The 13,878-nt window shown below is 49.3% G+C and overlaps 1 protein-coding gene across 2 annotated transcripts in view; it reads right to left on the bottom strand.

Moving 5' to 3' along the window:
• Positions 1-13,878, bottom strand: part of Ebf4 (EBF family member 4) — a 62,680-nt gene that overhangs the window by 5,127 nt on the left and 43,675 nt on the right. For both annotated transcript variants that reach the window (XM_076851629.2, XM_076851628.2), the window contains 8 exons: positions 5,333-5,414; positions 4,498-4,615; positions 4,280-4,413; positions 4,062-4,188; positions 2,735-2,823; positions 2,540-2,605; positions 2,261-2,438; positions 1,981-2,169 (listed from right to left, as the gene is read on the bottom strand). In XM_076851629.2, the coding sequence (XP_076707744.2) occupies positions 1,981-2,169; positions 2,261-2,438; positions 2,540-2,605; positions 2,735-2,823; positions 4,062-4,188; positions 4,280-4,413; positions 4,498-4,615; positions 5,333-5,414 (983 nt within the window). The remainder of the gene's footprint in view (positions 1-1,980; positions 2,170-2,260; positions 2,439-2,539; positions 2,606-2,734; positions 2,824-4,061; positions 4,189-4,279; positions 4,414-4,497; positions 4,616-5,332; positions 5,415-13,878) is intronic.

The raw sequence follows: 13,878 nt of genomic DNA on the forward strand, positions 1-13,878 counted from the left end.
CAGCTGTCCCCCTTCTAGATGTCCTCAGCCCCATGGTTGAACCTCCTTTAAGACAATGCGTCTGATATCTGGTGAAGCTACAGGCCCACGGAGGGCTTGAGACTGAGACCATAAAATATACTGCATCTCTCAAGACCCAGAGTGCTCACAGACACATCTTTTAGTCGGGGTAGTACTTAGAGTTTTACCAAGGTTTCTGGAGATTGATGCAAAATAAATAAATAGATAGACAAATAAATAAATAAATAAACCTGAGCAGATAACTCCAGACCCTCTGGCTGGGACAGTTTGGATGTCATTTGAGGATTGTCCTGGCAAACTCAATGAGAAATGATGCCCCATGCAATCGTGCCACAAAACATCCTACACACAGGGAGTGGATGGGGACCTGGGCAAGCACTCCTGAAGACAACATCATGAGATGGAACTGGCCCTTGGCTGAGTCCCGAGTGTCCTGGGATGATGGTGGAAACAGGACTTAAGTAGCTCTGTAATTCTTGGCACACTTGCTGAATGGGGAGAATGCAGGTGGGCTGACTTCTGTACAGCGAGGCAGTGTGTACCACTGTTGACTGCACTGTGTGTATATGGCAGGGGAGGTGGTGGGGCTGCTAGAGGAGATTCAGAAATGTAAGGGGTGTCCAGAGAAAGGCTGTGAGGGCACTGTCCCAGAATTGAAGGGAATTGGAATATTGGAACCTAGCCTGGCCAACGGATACAGGCCTTGTGAGGGACACCAGAGGTCCAAGCAATGTGTGGATTCTGGCTGATGGTGCTTTGGTTTCTAGAAGTTGAGCTCAGGCCAGAAGGAGAGTGCCAGACTCATCCCCAGCCAGAAAGAACAGTAGTACCCAGGACACAGACCCCTGGCAAGACAACTAGGTCTATGGCTAGAAAGTTCTAGTCTCAGCAATGGCAAACAGAGGATAGAGGAGATGAGGGGACTTTTGGCAAAGTCGCCACCAGCTACTTCTTGGGCCGCTCTCATCATTTCTTAGCAGTCTCCTAGGACTTGAGGGACAACCTCTCTTAGGAGTGATAGGGAGGATTCTGATGGGTGAGTAAGGATGGAATTACCCCCCAAGCCCAGTACTTTGTACACAATAGGTGCGTTATAAATGTCTGTTGAGAAGCTATTGATATTGGAAGGGACTGTAGGGCAGTATAGAAAACTCAAGCATAAAGGCAGTTCTGGATGTCACTCACCCGTGACATCCAGACATTGTCCATCCACCTAGTTCTGAGCCACCCCACTCCAAAAAATCTGAGATAGTAGGAGTTGGATCTGTGAAATCATCCATTCTTCTAGAATGTTGCCTGTCCTTTTATGCTCAGTGGCACATTCAGATCTGAGAACCACCGTAGGCAGGGGGTAGTACTGATCTTAGTTTACGGAGAAGAAACTGAAGTTCAAAGAAATAATGTAACTTGGGGAATGTCGAACGGCTCCTGATATGGCTCCTCACATTTTGAGTCCATCTCTGACCACACAGAATTCTCTCGTCCTGCTTGATGGTATTACGGGGGGCCACAGCCTCATTCCGCCCACCCATCCTTTCAAGATTGTTGGGGCCCCCCCTGAAAGCTCACTTCTTTTGAGCCCTGAGTTTCCATAGACTTCCGGCAGGGGGCGCCAGCCTCTGCCCAAAGTCCTAGCATAGATGGAAAGGTGGCAGTCCAGGATCTCAGCCCAGGTCCTGCCAATTAAAGCCGGTTTCAGGGGGACAGGAGGGCGGAAGGCGATGTGTACAACTGGGGCCATCAAAGAGAATTAAAAATAAAAGAAGTAACCTGGCCCCAGGACCCCGGGACTCCGAGAGGAGTGAGGTTCAACAGTAGCGAGAGGTCATATGAAGCCACGGTGGACCCTCATGAGTTAGGAGATGGAAGCCCATCCAGGGATGGCCTGGGGGTAAGGACAATTCCCATTCTGCTTCCCCAGATTCCGGATTCCCTCACCCCACAGGCAGGGGCACTCACTGGCGAAAGGCGAGGTGGCGGTAGAGCCATTGAGGAAGCTAGGGGAACCGGGCACACCAAGACCGGCCACACCTGGTGCACCATAGCCGCTGAGGCCCGCTCCAAGGCCACTGCCATAGCTACTCTGCTGTGAGCCAGGGCTTGGCGCGAACCCCCGGGGGGACGCGCTGCTGCAGCTCCGAGCGTAACCTGCAAGAGAGCAGTGGTCAGGGGATCCGCGCTGGCAGGGTGGGGGCCTTCCAGGCGCCCAGGGACTGCGGGGAAAGGCAACGGGACGCACCGGGCTCGGGCCCCGGCGTGGCGTCCCCGACAGCGATTGCCAGCGGGCTGCTGAAGGCATTGATGCCCACGACGGCAGGGTGCGGGTGGCTCGGCGCCAGGGGTCCGAGCGGTGCAGGCGCGCGGGGGGCGCTGTACAGAGCCTCGGCCACGTCCGCCGCGCGCTTCAGGAGGAGCTCCTGCGAAGACAAGAGCAGGGCACGGCCGGGGCAGCCACAGGCACCGGGTGGGGGACAGCCCTGGGCCCAGCGGCGCTAGGAGGCGGGCGGAAGCGCCATACCTGGTTACTGCTGGGCACGCCGTACAGGGCCTCCGCCAAGTCAGCCGCCCGCTTTAGCAGCACTTCCTGGGGGTAGGGGAGGAGACAGCACGACGGAGGGGGCAGCCCCTAGGGGCCGCGGAGGGACCCTCTGAAGGCCCTCCTCACCCGCTCGCCCTCAGGACACCTTCATCCCCATCCCGCTCCTCTGAGTACCTTGGGCAGCCTCTCGGGGTCTCCAGGGTGTCTGGGGATGACTTTCTGCAGCCTCTGGAATCCGTAGTCAATGGTGGGCTCATTCAGGGCTGGAGAGAAGGTGGTGTTTGGAGGACAAACCCTTCTCAGAGAGGGGAAGCAGGACATAAAATGCATGCAATTGACCTATCCAGAAACCCCGTTGCAGAACTCGTCTGCCATATCCAGCCAAGTGCCGGGGGACTCCCTAGGCATAGGGATCAGAGAGATTCTGGGAAGTTTCCTCCATTTCTTGGTTTATTCATTCATAAATATTTACTGAGCCAGGCTCCATACCAGGCACTTGACATTAAAACACATGCACTATATGATCCTATATATGCTTGGCGCGGGGGGGAGGGGTGTATATGCATATTAGTTTCTATATTCCCAGGGGGCAGAACTCTTCTCTGTTTGCATTTGGTCAAATCAGGAGTTTATTATAAAAAAGAAAACCGGATCATCTCCATTTATCACTACTCAGCAGTGGACTCGGCAGTATCGGAGGGTTAGAGGTTTGTATGCACGCCAGGAAAGGGACTGTCCCACACCCTGGGTTCTTAGGAGTATGTAGCAGCCTCCTAACCTGCTCCCTGTGTCTTTCCCTGTTCTCTGGACCTCCCTCCTCTTTCTCTTCCCCTCCATCCCCTTCCTTCACCTCCCTGGAAACTCTGGAACGGACCTATAACACACCAGTTTCAAAGCCATACCTTTTCCATTTCCAGCTCAGATTTAGTTAATTTCCTTTCGTTTGCCCCAGAGCTTAAAGTACTCATTGCCGGGTCTTTGCGATGGCCATTTCTTCTCCCACGACAGCCCTTCCTTCCGGATGTCTACCTCCCCATTCATCTCTCCAGTTTCAGCCTAGCCCTGTACAGCCCACACTTCCTTGAGCGCAGGTTTTCTGTCCCTCAAGTCCTGGACGGTGTAACTCCACCCACCCCACTCTGGTGGCTGCTCAGTCTCCCCGGATTAGACGCGAGCTCCCAGAGGGTAAGTTGGGTCACTATGCAGTGGCGGTGGGAGGAAGAGATAGGGAGAGGACCTAGGTCAGGGGACAGCACCAAGGTGGGGAACTGGCGGCTGGCTTGGGCTGGGGCTGGGCTAGGGAAAGAAGAACCAGACTGAGGAGGAGTCACAGAGTACAGGCGGGTATAGGGAACGGTGAGGGTGGGGCAGCCGCCGAGGTGACCGGGTACAAGAAAGGCATTGGTTAACAAAGGGAATACACCAGGAACAGTGTTAGGGCGTCGCGAGTAGGGCTCCCTCCTGTGATCTTAGACCTCCCCTCTGCCTCTTGATTCCTTACCTGTGTAGACAAAGCGGCCAGGGGCTCCCTTGCAAAACTGCTTGGACTTGTAGGAGAGGGTCACCTCCACAACCCCGGGAATGTGTCGCGGGGGCGTCTGCACCCGGATGGCGTGGGGCGTGATGAGCTGCTAGGGGAGAGGGGAGGCCTGCAGGTCCCATCCGGAGGGGAGGGCCCAGCCCGAGGCCCCCGGAAGGAGACTGGCGGGGATGGCCCACCTCGCTCCACACGAGCACGTTTCCAAACACGACCTGCAACCCGTCGAAGAAGTTGTCGCCGATGACAATGACGGTGGCGCCGCCCGTGGTCCAGCCCTCCCCGGGGCTGATGGCCTTGATGCAGGGAGTGGCAGCTGGGAGGCAGGAGAGGACCCAGGTCAGGGGACCGCGCTAAGGCGGGGTCTGGGGGTGGCCAGGGATGGGCCAGGAGTCCTGACCTTCAGAGGGATCCAGGCGGCGTGCCCTGCGGCCATGCTTGGAGTTGTTGTGCACAAACATGTTGTCGGACACAGCCAGCACGTGTCCGTCCACGCTCACCGTGGTGGACACCACCACCTGTGGGGAGAGCCACACCAATCTGGCTGGAGCCCTCAGGGATCTCCCGGGAGGGAGGGAACTCTGGTGGGGAAGTAGCAATTTGAGGCTGGTGGCTGAATACTGGAACTTGGGGATGGGGAGGGAGCTTCAGCTCCTTGGTTCTGAGCTGGTGGAAATGGGGCCACCTGGAACAGGTAACACTCCCAGATAAGCTGACTCCCCAGGAGCTAGAAAATCAACGCCTTGGGAAAAACTTTGGTTCCTGAAGCAGAGTGGCTGCTGGTGCACACCCAGGAACACAAGGGCTTCAAGGCAGAAATGAGATCTTAGACAAATAAGGGGGGGGGGGTGCATCAGCTGGAGAACCCATCAGCAGGAGCCCCCACCCTATTCTGAGGAGGAAGTTGGGGCTGCCTTCTCCCTGAACTGGGAGGGGTATGCAGGTTGGGGATGTGCTAAGGGCAGCTGCTCTCTGCTTCACACTATGCAAATTACCTGGGTCGTTAATCATGTAAAAATGTCACAATTAGCATCTTCTTAAGTGGGACTCTAATGAAGCCTCCCTTGGCAGCCAGCACAAGTTGAGATGGAGCTACCCCACCCCCCGCAGGTACCAGGCCGTGGAGGCACAGGGTTGAACAGAGATCTGCCCTGGCAGGGTCTCAGGCTTCCTTTCCTGTTCCCCTCCCTATTGGGAAAGGGTGGGTTTGCAGGGGAGGCTCTCCCCAAACCCACCTGGAAGCGGCGCATGTCTCGGGGATTCCCTGCATTCTTCAGGCAGTTCTGGTTGCATTTGAGAAAAAATTTGAGGAAGAACCTGAAACAATGAGGTCGTTGGGCTCAAGGTTCTGGGGGTTCTGGAAACAGATGATCAACTGCTCCCTGCCAGTCCCCCTACCAGCAAAGTAACTATGGTCTGTGTGCTCACGTGCAGGGACATACCCCATATTTCCATCACGAACTGTGTATGCACAGGTACTTGATACACACCAAACAGACCCATCATAAGAACCACCTCACTACACAGAATACCCACCATGAGCATTCAGTGTATGAATCGTGTAGTGCTTATTTGTCCATAACATACCCACACAACATGTATTCATCTATTATATATACTAAAGTATATGTATCTATTATACCTGTCACACTGTATACCATCACACAATGTATACACCAAATGTAGCATGTATTCACACTTAGCCAGTGAAAACTTGTCACATGCTATGTATGTCTGTTATAACATATGCCCAGCACACATATAGCACATCAATCACAGGGCATATCTTTCCCCCAGTGTAAACCCATCACCATTACAATGTATATTCACCATAAACAGCAATATCCACTATAGAAACTGTGTTTGCCTTATATATTATTACTCATAAAATAGAGCCATCACACAAGTATATATAATATGAATTCCATGTATGGCTATACTTACCCCACATATATGATATACTAGCTATACATATTCTATACCCACCATGTACCATGTATGCCCTGCCTACAGAGTATATGCACAGAAACAATATGGAATACAGTGAACACATTAATATACCATTTTCTGTTATACATGATTATCCAAAATACAATCATTGCAAATACTATATAGCTATCCCACATAGCAGAAACCCCCTCACCAAACAAATATGCAGTGACTATCTTCTTCTTCTTCTTCTTCTTTTTTTTTTTTCTAGTCTACAGTAGTTGGGGAAAAAAAATCACAATGTATTCTTTCAAACTTATCCTGAAATCATGGTTTTCAAAAACTGGTGCCCAGGCCAGCAGCATCAGCATCGCCCAGGAACTTGCTAGAAATGCAAAATCAGGCCCCACTCTAGACCTGCTGGATCCAAACTCTTGTTGGGGTGTGGCCCAGATATGTGTTCTTATAAGCCCTCCAGGTAATTTCAATGCACGCTAAAGCTTGAGAACCTGCTGTAAAGCTGCACTACCCGTAGCTGCTAGCCCTACATGGCACTGAACCCTTGAAATGTGGCTAGTCCCAATTTGAGATGTACACATCAGATTTCCAAGACTTACTTTAAAAAAAAGGAATATAAAAAATTATTATATTTATTGTGAGGTGAAATGACAATATTTTAGATTGGATTAAAATATCACATTTAATTTTATCAGTTTCTTCTTATTTTTTTAAATGTGGCTACTAAAAAATTTAACCTTACATGTGTGACTTGCATTATATTAGACAATGCTGTTCTGGTGTCTTATTTTAGCAAAGTCACCTCTGAGCCTCTGATTTTCTAGGGGAAAGTGACTCATATTTATTATCAATTGGGGCCCAGACTGTAAAGTTAGGGGCTAATTTGCGGAGAACTGACAAGATGCAAATGACATTGTTAAAAGAAGTAAGAAATTAGCCCTGAGCTGGGCATGGTGGCTCAGGAGGCTGAGGCAGGAGGATTGCAATTTCAAAGCCAGTCTCAGCAACTTAGCAAGGCACTGAGATTGTCTCTAAATAAAATACAAAAAAAAAAAGTGGGGGGGTGTTGGGGATGTGGCTCAGTGGTTAAGTGCTCCGAAGTTCAATCCCTGGTACCAAAAAAGAAAAAGAAAAAGAAAATAGCCCTCAAGGTTACAATTTTATTTTCCTATGGACATTACCTAGCTCTGACTCTAACTTGGCAGTTGTAGTCTAGCATTTTTCACACATCCCCTTTCTTTTTTCTCCCCTCCACTCCCTTCATATTTATGTATAGATTTCTCTTAGTCTTTTTTTAAAACTTAAAAAAATTTTTTTAGTTATAGTTGGACACAATACCTTTATTTATTTATTTTTATATGGTACTGAGGATCGAACCCAGGGCCTCACAAGTGCGAGGTGAGCGCTCTACCGCTGAGCCACAACCCCAGCCTCTTAGTCTTTTTTTTTTATTATTATTATTTTTAGTTGTAAGTGGACACAATATCTTTATTTATTTATTTTTATATGGTGCTGAGATTCGAACCCAGTGCCTCATGCAAGCAAGGCAAGTAATCTACCACTGAGCCACAACCCCAGGCCCTTCTCTTAGTCTTTTTGAGCCAGCTTTGTCATCCCACTGGTTCTCTTACTGATAAGTTACAGAAAACTGCAATGCATGCTCAGTAACAATTTATATGAGTATCCTGCTTTATTATATTTGAAAATCGTTCTTTGGCAAAGTTGATTGTCCCTCATAATCTCCTGCCTTCCAGGGCTGGGCCGGAGTTGAAGGACTTCTGGTAAGGTTTAGGAGAACCAGGAGTAGTACTCAAAGCTCTCTTTTGTCCTACAGTGCCCAGTCCCTAGAGTGCCTGCTTTCTGCTGTGGGTTGTTGCTGGGGCCGGCTGCATCCTCTTTCCCCTCCTCTGGGAGCCCACACCATGGAGGCTTGGAGGGGCTCCCTCCGTAGGCTGACACACGTGAGGTGTCATTTTATTCCAACTGAGCAGTAGGGAAAAGATGATAATAGAGTAAGGAGAAATAGAGGGAGCAGTTCCTCCAAGCCATGTCTGAGCAGAGGCCAGATGTGGGAGAGGGTCAGAGAACCTAGTGGGAAGGGGAGTTGGAAAGAGATGAATACACATGTGGATATGGAAACGGAGGAACCGTGTTCTCCTTGAAGGAAGAGAGCCTGGGCAAGGGCTGGGCCAGTGAAGGTGAGGCTCTAGAGTCTGGGACACCCTCTCGGGATATGTGGCAGGTAGGTATGCATGTTTTGTTGAGGGGCTCTGAATCACCAAGAAAATGTCCTTCATCCCCAAAGTCTGGATGTCTGCTGAGCAGCCATCCTGACCCTTGGCATGATGGGGCTGGGAGGAATTTAGAGATGTCCCCTTTCCTGACTGGGAGGGGCTACAGGCTGGGGGAAGCAAGGCAAGCTGAGCCCACAGCTCTAGCTGACCCTGTGCCCTACTGTGGTGAGTAGTACAGGACTGTGCCCAGTGCCATCCCCATTAGTGGTCATGAGGATCTCAAGAAGCATGGTTGCCTCATGTTGACCATGTCATACAATGGGTGGTATGAGAAAGTTCAAATCCCAGGAGCTGCCATAGAATTACTGTATGAAAGTACTATAAATACAAGTACAAAATGCTTCAGGGAGAGAGCTTCATAAACAAACAAAGGAGCAAAAATCCAAAAAACTCAAAGTGAACCAGGTCTAATCTTAATCAAGCCTGGAACTCTGCTGAGTTTGTCACTTGGCATTATCCTGTTTAATCCTCTCAAAACCCTGAGGTGGTCTGCAACCATTCCCACTTTACAGATGAGAAAACCAAGGTTAAGCAGGAATAAATTACAGAGAAATTTATTACTGGCATTACAGTAAATGCCAGTGTCAGAATTTGAACTTGAGTCTTTATGAACCTCTGATGCTGACAAGAGTCCTGGAAGAGTCCCTCTAAGTGGGGCTACCAGAGTTGTACCTTTCCCACACACCAGGCTGCTGCTGCTGCAAGACCATGCAGCATGTCCTTCAAAAGCATCCCTGAAAGGCATCCTGTGCAGGGACCAGTAGAGCTATTTGACGGGGATTTCCTCAAGGTTACAAACTTGCACCTAGTTTTGGACCTTTGGATGCTTAGACTATTGCTCGGTCTGAGATTTTTCAGGATTAAGAAATAATTGAGGGCTCGGGATGTGACCAAGTGGTAGCGCGCTCGCCTGACATGCATGAGGCACTGGGTTCAATCCTCAGCACCACATAAAAATAAAATGAAAATATTGTGTTCATCTAAAACTAAAAAATAAAAATATTTTAAAAAAAATTTTAAAAAAAGAAACAATTGAATGAGATGAGCTTAGAGTTGATAATTATTAAAAATAATCATCAGTGTTATATATGGTTTATTATTCTATTCTGCCCATATGTTCAACATTCTTCATAATAAAAAATGTAATAAAAGACCAAATGAAGAGCTGTGAATAGTAGTCATCCAGCTAATAAAATATTTAAAGTGGGGCTGGGGCTGGGGTTCAGCGGTAGCATACTTGCCTAGCATGTGTGAGGCACTGGGTTCGATTCTCAGCACCGCATATAAATAAATAAAATAAAGATCTATCACCAATTAAAATATATTTTTTTAAAAAAACATTTAAAGTGTGGTAATTATGCATCATGATGCCATGGTTTCAATGAAAGGTAAGTGTGCCTCACCTGCACATCTTCCTTACTACATCCTGAACTTGGTCTAGCCTTCCTAATCACCTTTATAAAGGCTATTTATTCCTCCCAGTAAAAATAGCTTAAGATGGAATTAAAATAAGCCTTTCTGGTTGATGGAATATTCCCTACCAAAGAAGCAAGTGCTGGGTTGATTATGATTCAAGTGCACACACTGGACTTACACACAACTTCTCAAGGGTGACACCATTGCATCAGGAAATCTCCCCAGCACAGTGCTTTACTTAAAAGGCACACTCAATAGATGAGGAAAATGTGGAGGAATGGATGTGAGTCCACTGCTAGACTCTGGGTTCACAGGGATGGAGAGCAGAGTGGGATGGGTCTGCTCTCTGGAAGGCAATGTCCAGGGGTGGTACAGTGGGATACCTGCTCAGATTCTGTCTAGCATTCCCTGGCTGCTGTGAGTGTTGGCTGTTAAAGGGCTCACAGCTGCCCCACTACCTGATAATTACCCCAAGCCAGGAGCATATCCTCCCTGCCCGCAGCCCACAGCCAATGACAGATTGAAGTAACAAGAAGGACCAGTTCTTGGGACCAATCACACACCACATTGGATCAGCAAGCTAAACCTCCAAGCTCCATAAACTTGCCAAACTCCCTCTCCTGCCTTACCCAGCCTCCCTTGCTCCTTCTCTCCCAAGGGCTTTCCTCTAATAACCCAGTTTCGCAAGAATCCCCATCCTGGCCTCTTCTAGGAATTCCATCCTAAGAAACCAGGTCACAAAGCTGAGGCTTTTCATTGGTTTTACCCTCCCATCCCAATGAGACACTTACTTAAGGCTAAAATTACATTCCTACTTCCAAAGAGGAAGCTGTTAGTGACTGAAAGAACTGGGCTGAGAGTCCAAGTGGGTTTTCACCTACAGGACTGTTAGGAACAAGGAAATGAATGTCCAGATTTCAGTGCTATTCAATAGAATTCTTCCTAGAATGACATTTTCTAGCCACATGTGGCTATTGAGCACTTGGAATATGGCTCGTGAGACTGAGGAACAGTTTAAATCTGATTTCATTTTCATTCATGTAAACTTAGTCACATATGGCTCTTGGCTGCCATATTGGACAGTGCTGATCTAGAAAGAGGGAGTGTCAATGACTGGATACATAAATTGGGGCAAGTTGTACAGAATAACAGTGTATCCTGTGAAGGTCTTGGGAAAGAAAGCAGGATCAGAGCACACGGTAGGATAAAATTGCATATGTATTTCCAAACTCAAAGTTGGCACTGCAGCCTGCAATGGGGGAATGGGGGAGGGGTCCTCTACTAATTTATATCCTAAAGGACTGGCCTTTGAGTTCATGAGCTTCAGAAGAAATACAACAGCTTCCCTGGGGCAGAGTGGCTCTCCAGTGTCTTCCTGGCATCCTACTCTCAGCTCTGGGAGGGGAGTGTACAGATGCTACCCCACTCATTCCCTCATTCATTCCCACACCCACTTATAGTTTTTGATTAAATAATTTCTGCATGTCAGGTGTTGTGGATCTAGAAGTGAACAAGATCTTAAGGAACTTATAATCCAATAGGAAAAACAGACACTCAAGGAACAACCAGTAAAACACGTGGTGGGTGTGGCAGGATAATTTGCCAAGTGTCATTGGGGGCAGCCACTTGTGTTCCCTGTGAGAGATGCAAGGATTCCTGCAGATCACATTTGATCTTGGGCACTGGGTCTTAGAGGACCTCACAGAGAAGTAGAAGGCACAGGGAACAACAGCTCTGGAGAACACCACTCCCGGAGAAGTATACCAACAGCGTGGGATAGCCTGGGGGTTGGCACCAAATCATATGGAATGTGGGCCCTGTGGGGAGATGGGAAATCTGCACAGTGTGTCTTACTGACTGTGACACTTGGAAGAGTCATTTTCCTTCCAGAGAGAAGCAAGGACCAAAGAGTTTAAGTGAGAGAAGGAAAGGTGAACAAGGAGGTTGCTGAAATTGTTCAGGCTCATATGGAGATGGCTTGGGCTACTTCCTGGTCTTGGTCTCCAGTAATAATTAAGTCAGAGAGTCCCTAGGGCCATAACCACCTGCCAGACCAGGTCCAGGTCGCCTCACCAGGATCCCCAACCAGGGTAGAGGTGGCTGCAGTGCAGATGGGCTAGGGGACTATAAATAGCCAGGGCGCATACATTAGCATGCCAATGCACCCGCACCCCATCCTCTATGCTAATGGCCCACCATGCGCCTGAACACCTTCTGTTCCCCTGCATGCATTTGCATGCACAATTAGCATAATCTTGTATAATTAATGAACAGCGTCAATTTTAGCTCCTAAGTAATTTGATTAACATGTTGATAGGGCACTTACCAGGCTCTCCAAACCTCAGGGCTGGGCATGGGGCCTGAAGAGAAGGGAAAAGGGGTGGAGAGACTGCTCAGGGGCCCCCAGCTGCCCATGAAGAATGGTGGTGACTCCACTTTCTCCAAATAGGGCCTGAGGGAGGGGAGGAAAGGTGGAGAAGCTGCGGATGGGAGGACTCAGGGCACTCCATGTGGAGCTGGCGACAGTGGGGTGGCCTGAGCATTAAGCCTGTTTGTGCCTGTATGGACACACTTACGTACACATCCCTTGCCTGTTTCCCCAGCCTGGGGAGTCTTCTGTGAATGCAAGATACTGAACTCCACAGGAAGAACAGAAGATGAGGGTAGAGGAAAAGTAGGAGGGATGGCGGCAGGTGATGGACAGGCAGAAGAAGCCACAGAGGAGGAAGGCAAGCTGTAGGTGACATGGGGATGTGGGGGGAGGGATAGATTGAAGGATAGATGTCTCTGTTCCTCTGGCCTTGCCCAATGATGAGTTGGGCTCCAGGGGCAGAGACCTTGGCACCTCCTCTTTAAGAATCATGTGAGAGATGGGTAGGGTGGTGTTGGCAAGGTCTGGCATTTTCACAATATGCCCCAACCCAGGGCAGAGAGAATAGAGGGAAGGTTGAGTGTGACCCTTTTCTACTCAGAGAGAGACCTAGTGCCCGCCCTAGATATCCTAGGCGTGTGCTCTCCTGCTCATCTCGGACTGTGATCAGAGTCAGGAAGTTCTTGGCTCTGAGAGTTCTTGCTGCTGTCTAGATTCCAGAAGATCATTCAGGGCAGAGTGGCAGGGAAGAGAAGGCACAATAGCAGACACTGCACTGTGCACTGCATAAACATCTGACTTCACCACATCCTCTCCTTTACATCTTCCCATCCATCCCCTCCCCAACCTCCCTACCAGGTGACCTATCAGTCCGCTCCACTTTGCAAATTAGGAGACTGAGGCTGAGAGGGGATAGTCCTTGTTCTAAGTCACATGGCCACACACCCCAGATTGGCTTGAGTCCCTAACCCTGAATAACCCTTCACTTTAAGAGAGAACTTACCATTCAAGCTGCAGGTATCATCCTCTAGCTCTCCCTACTCCACCCATTATGGTTCCCAGGCTGCCTCTGCTTCTGCACTCCCTCTCCTCCTCCAGTTTCTGCTAGGGGCATTGTCCCCAGCTCCACTTCTACCTCAGCATGAGGACCACTTGGGCCCTGAGCTTGACTTCAGTTGCCTAGAGACCTTCCTATTAAGTCCTTACAATTGGCATCTTGGCCTATAGGACTCCCAGGGAAAATGGAGGAATATCTCCCAAACCCCCTCCACTTCTCTCTCCCTCACAAGCTCTGAGCTCTGAAAAGGGTGGGGGCAGAGAAAGGAAGCGCAGGTCATTTGGATGGCAAGAGGGAAAGTCCCAGCTCAGCACTGACCCAGCAGGGAGGTTCTGGAACTCAAGAGGAATTGCCAAAAGGGTCCTGGACAGAACCCTGTGCTTACAGGTGAATGTGGAAGCACAGAGTCTCTGCTAGGAGGGACAGAAGGAGAGGACACTAGTATGGGCTTGTTTTGTGACCACTCCATTAAGAAGGCAACTGGTTCTTTGGGGCTCAAAATTGGGATCTAAATGTGCCCCTAACAAGGTACACTAGAGCTGACTTCTGCCAGGTGGCTTAGACCTGACCTGTTTCAAGAGTGTCACTGAACAACACCCACTGGATAGCAAGCACAACCACACGCCAGGCAGTGTCCACAGCTCAGAGTTCCTGCTTGTTCCTCCTGGGAGCCAAGGAGGAGAGCCCTGGTCCTCC

The sequence above is a fragment of the Callospermophilus lateralis genome, chromosome 3 (assembly GCF_048772815.1).
Source record: "Callospermophilus lateralis isolate mCalLat2 chromosome 3, mCalLat2.hap1, whole genome shotgun sequence".
NCBI classification, from domain to species: domain Eukaryota; kingdom Metazoa; phylum Chordata; class Mammalia; order Rodentia; family Sciuridae; genus Callospermophilus; species Callospermophilus lateralis.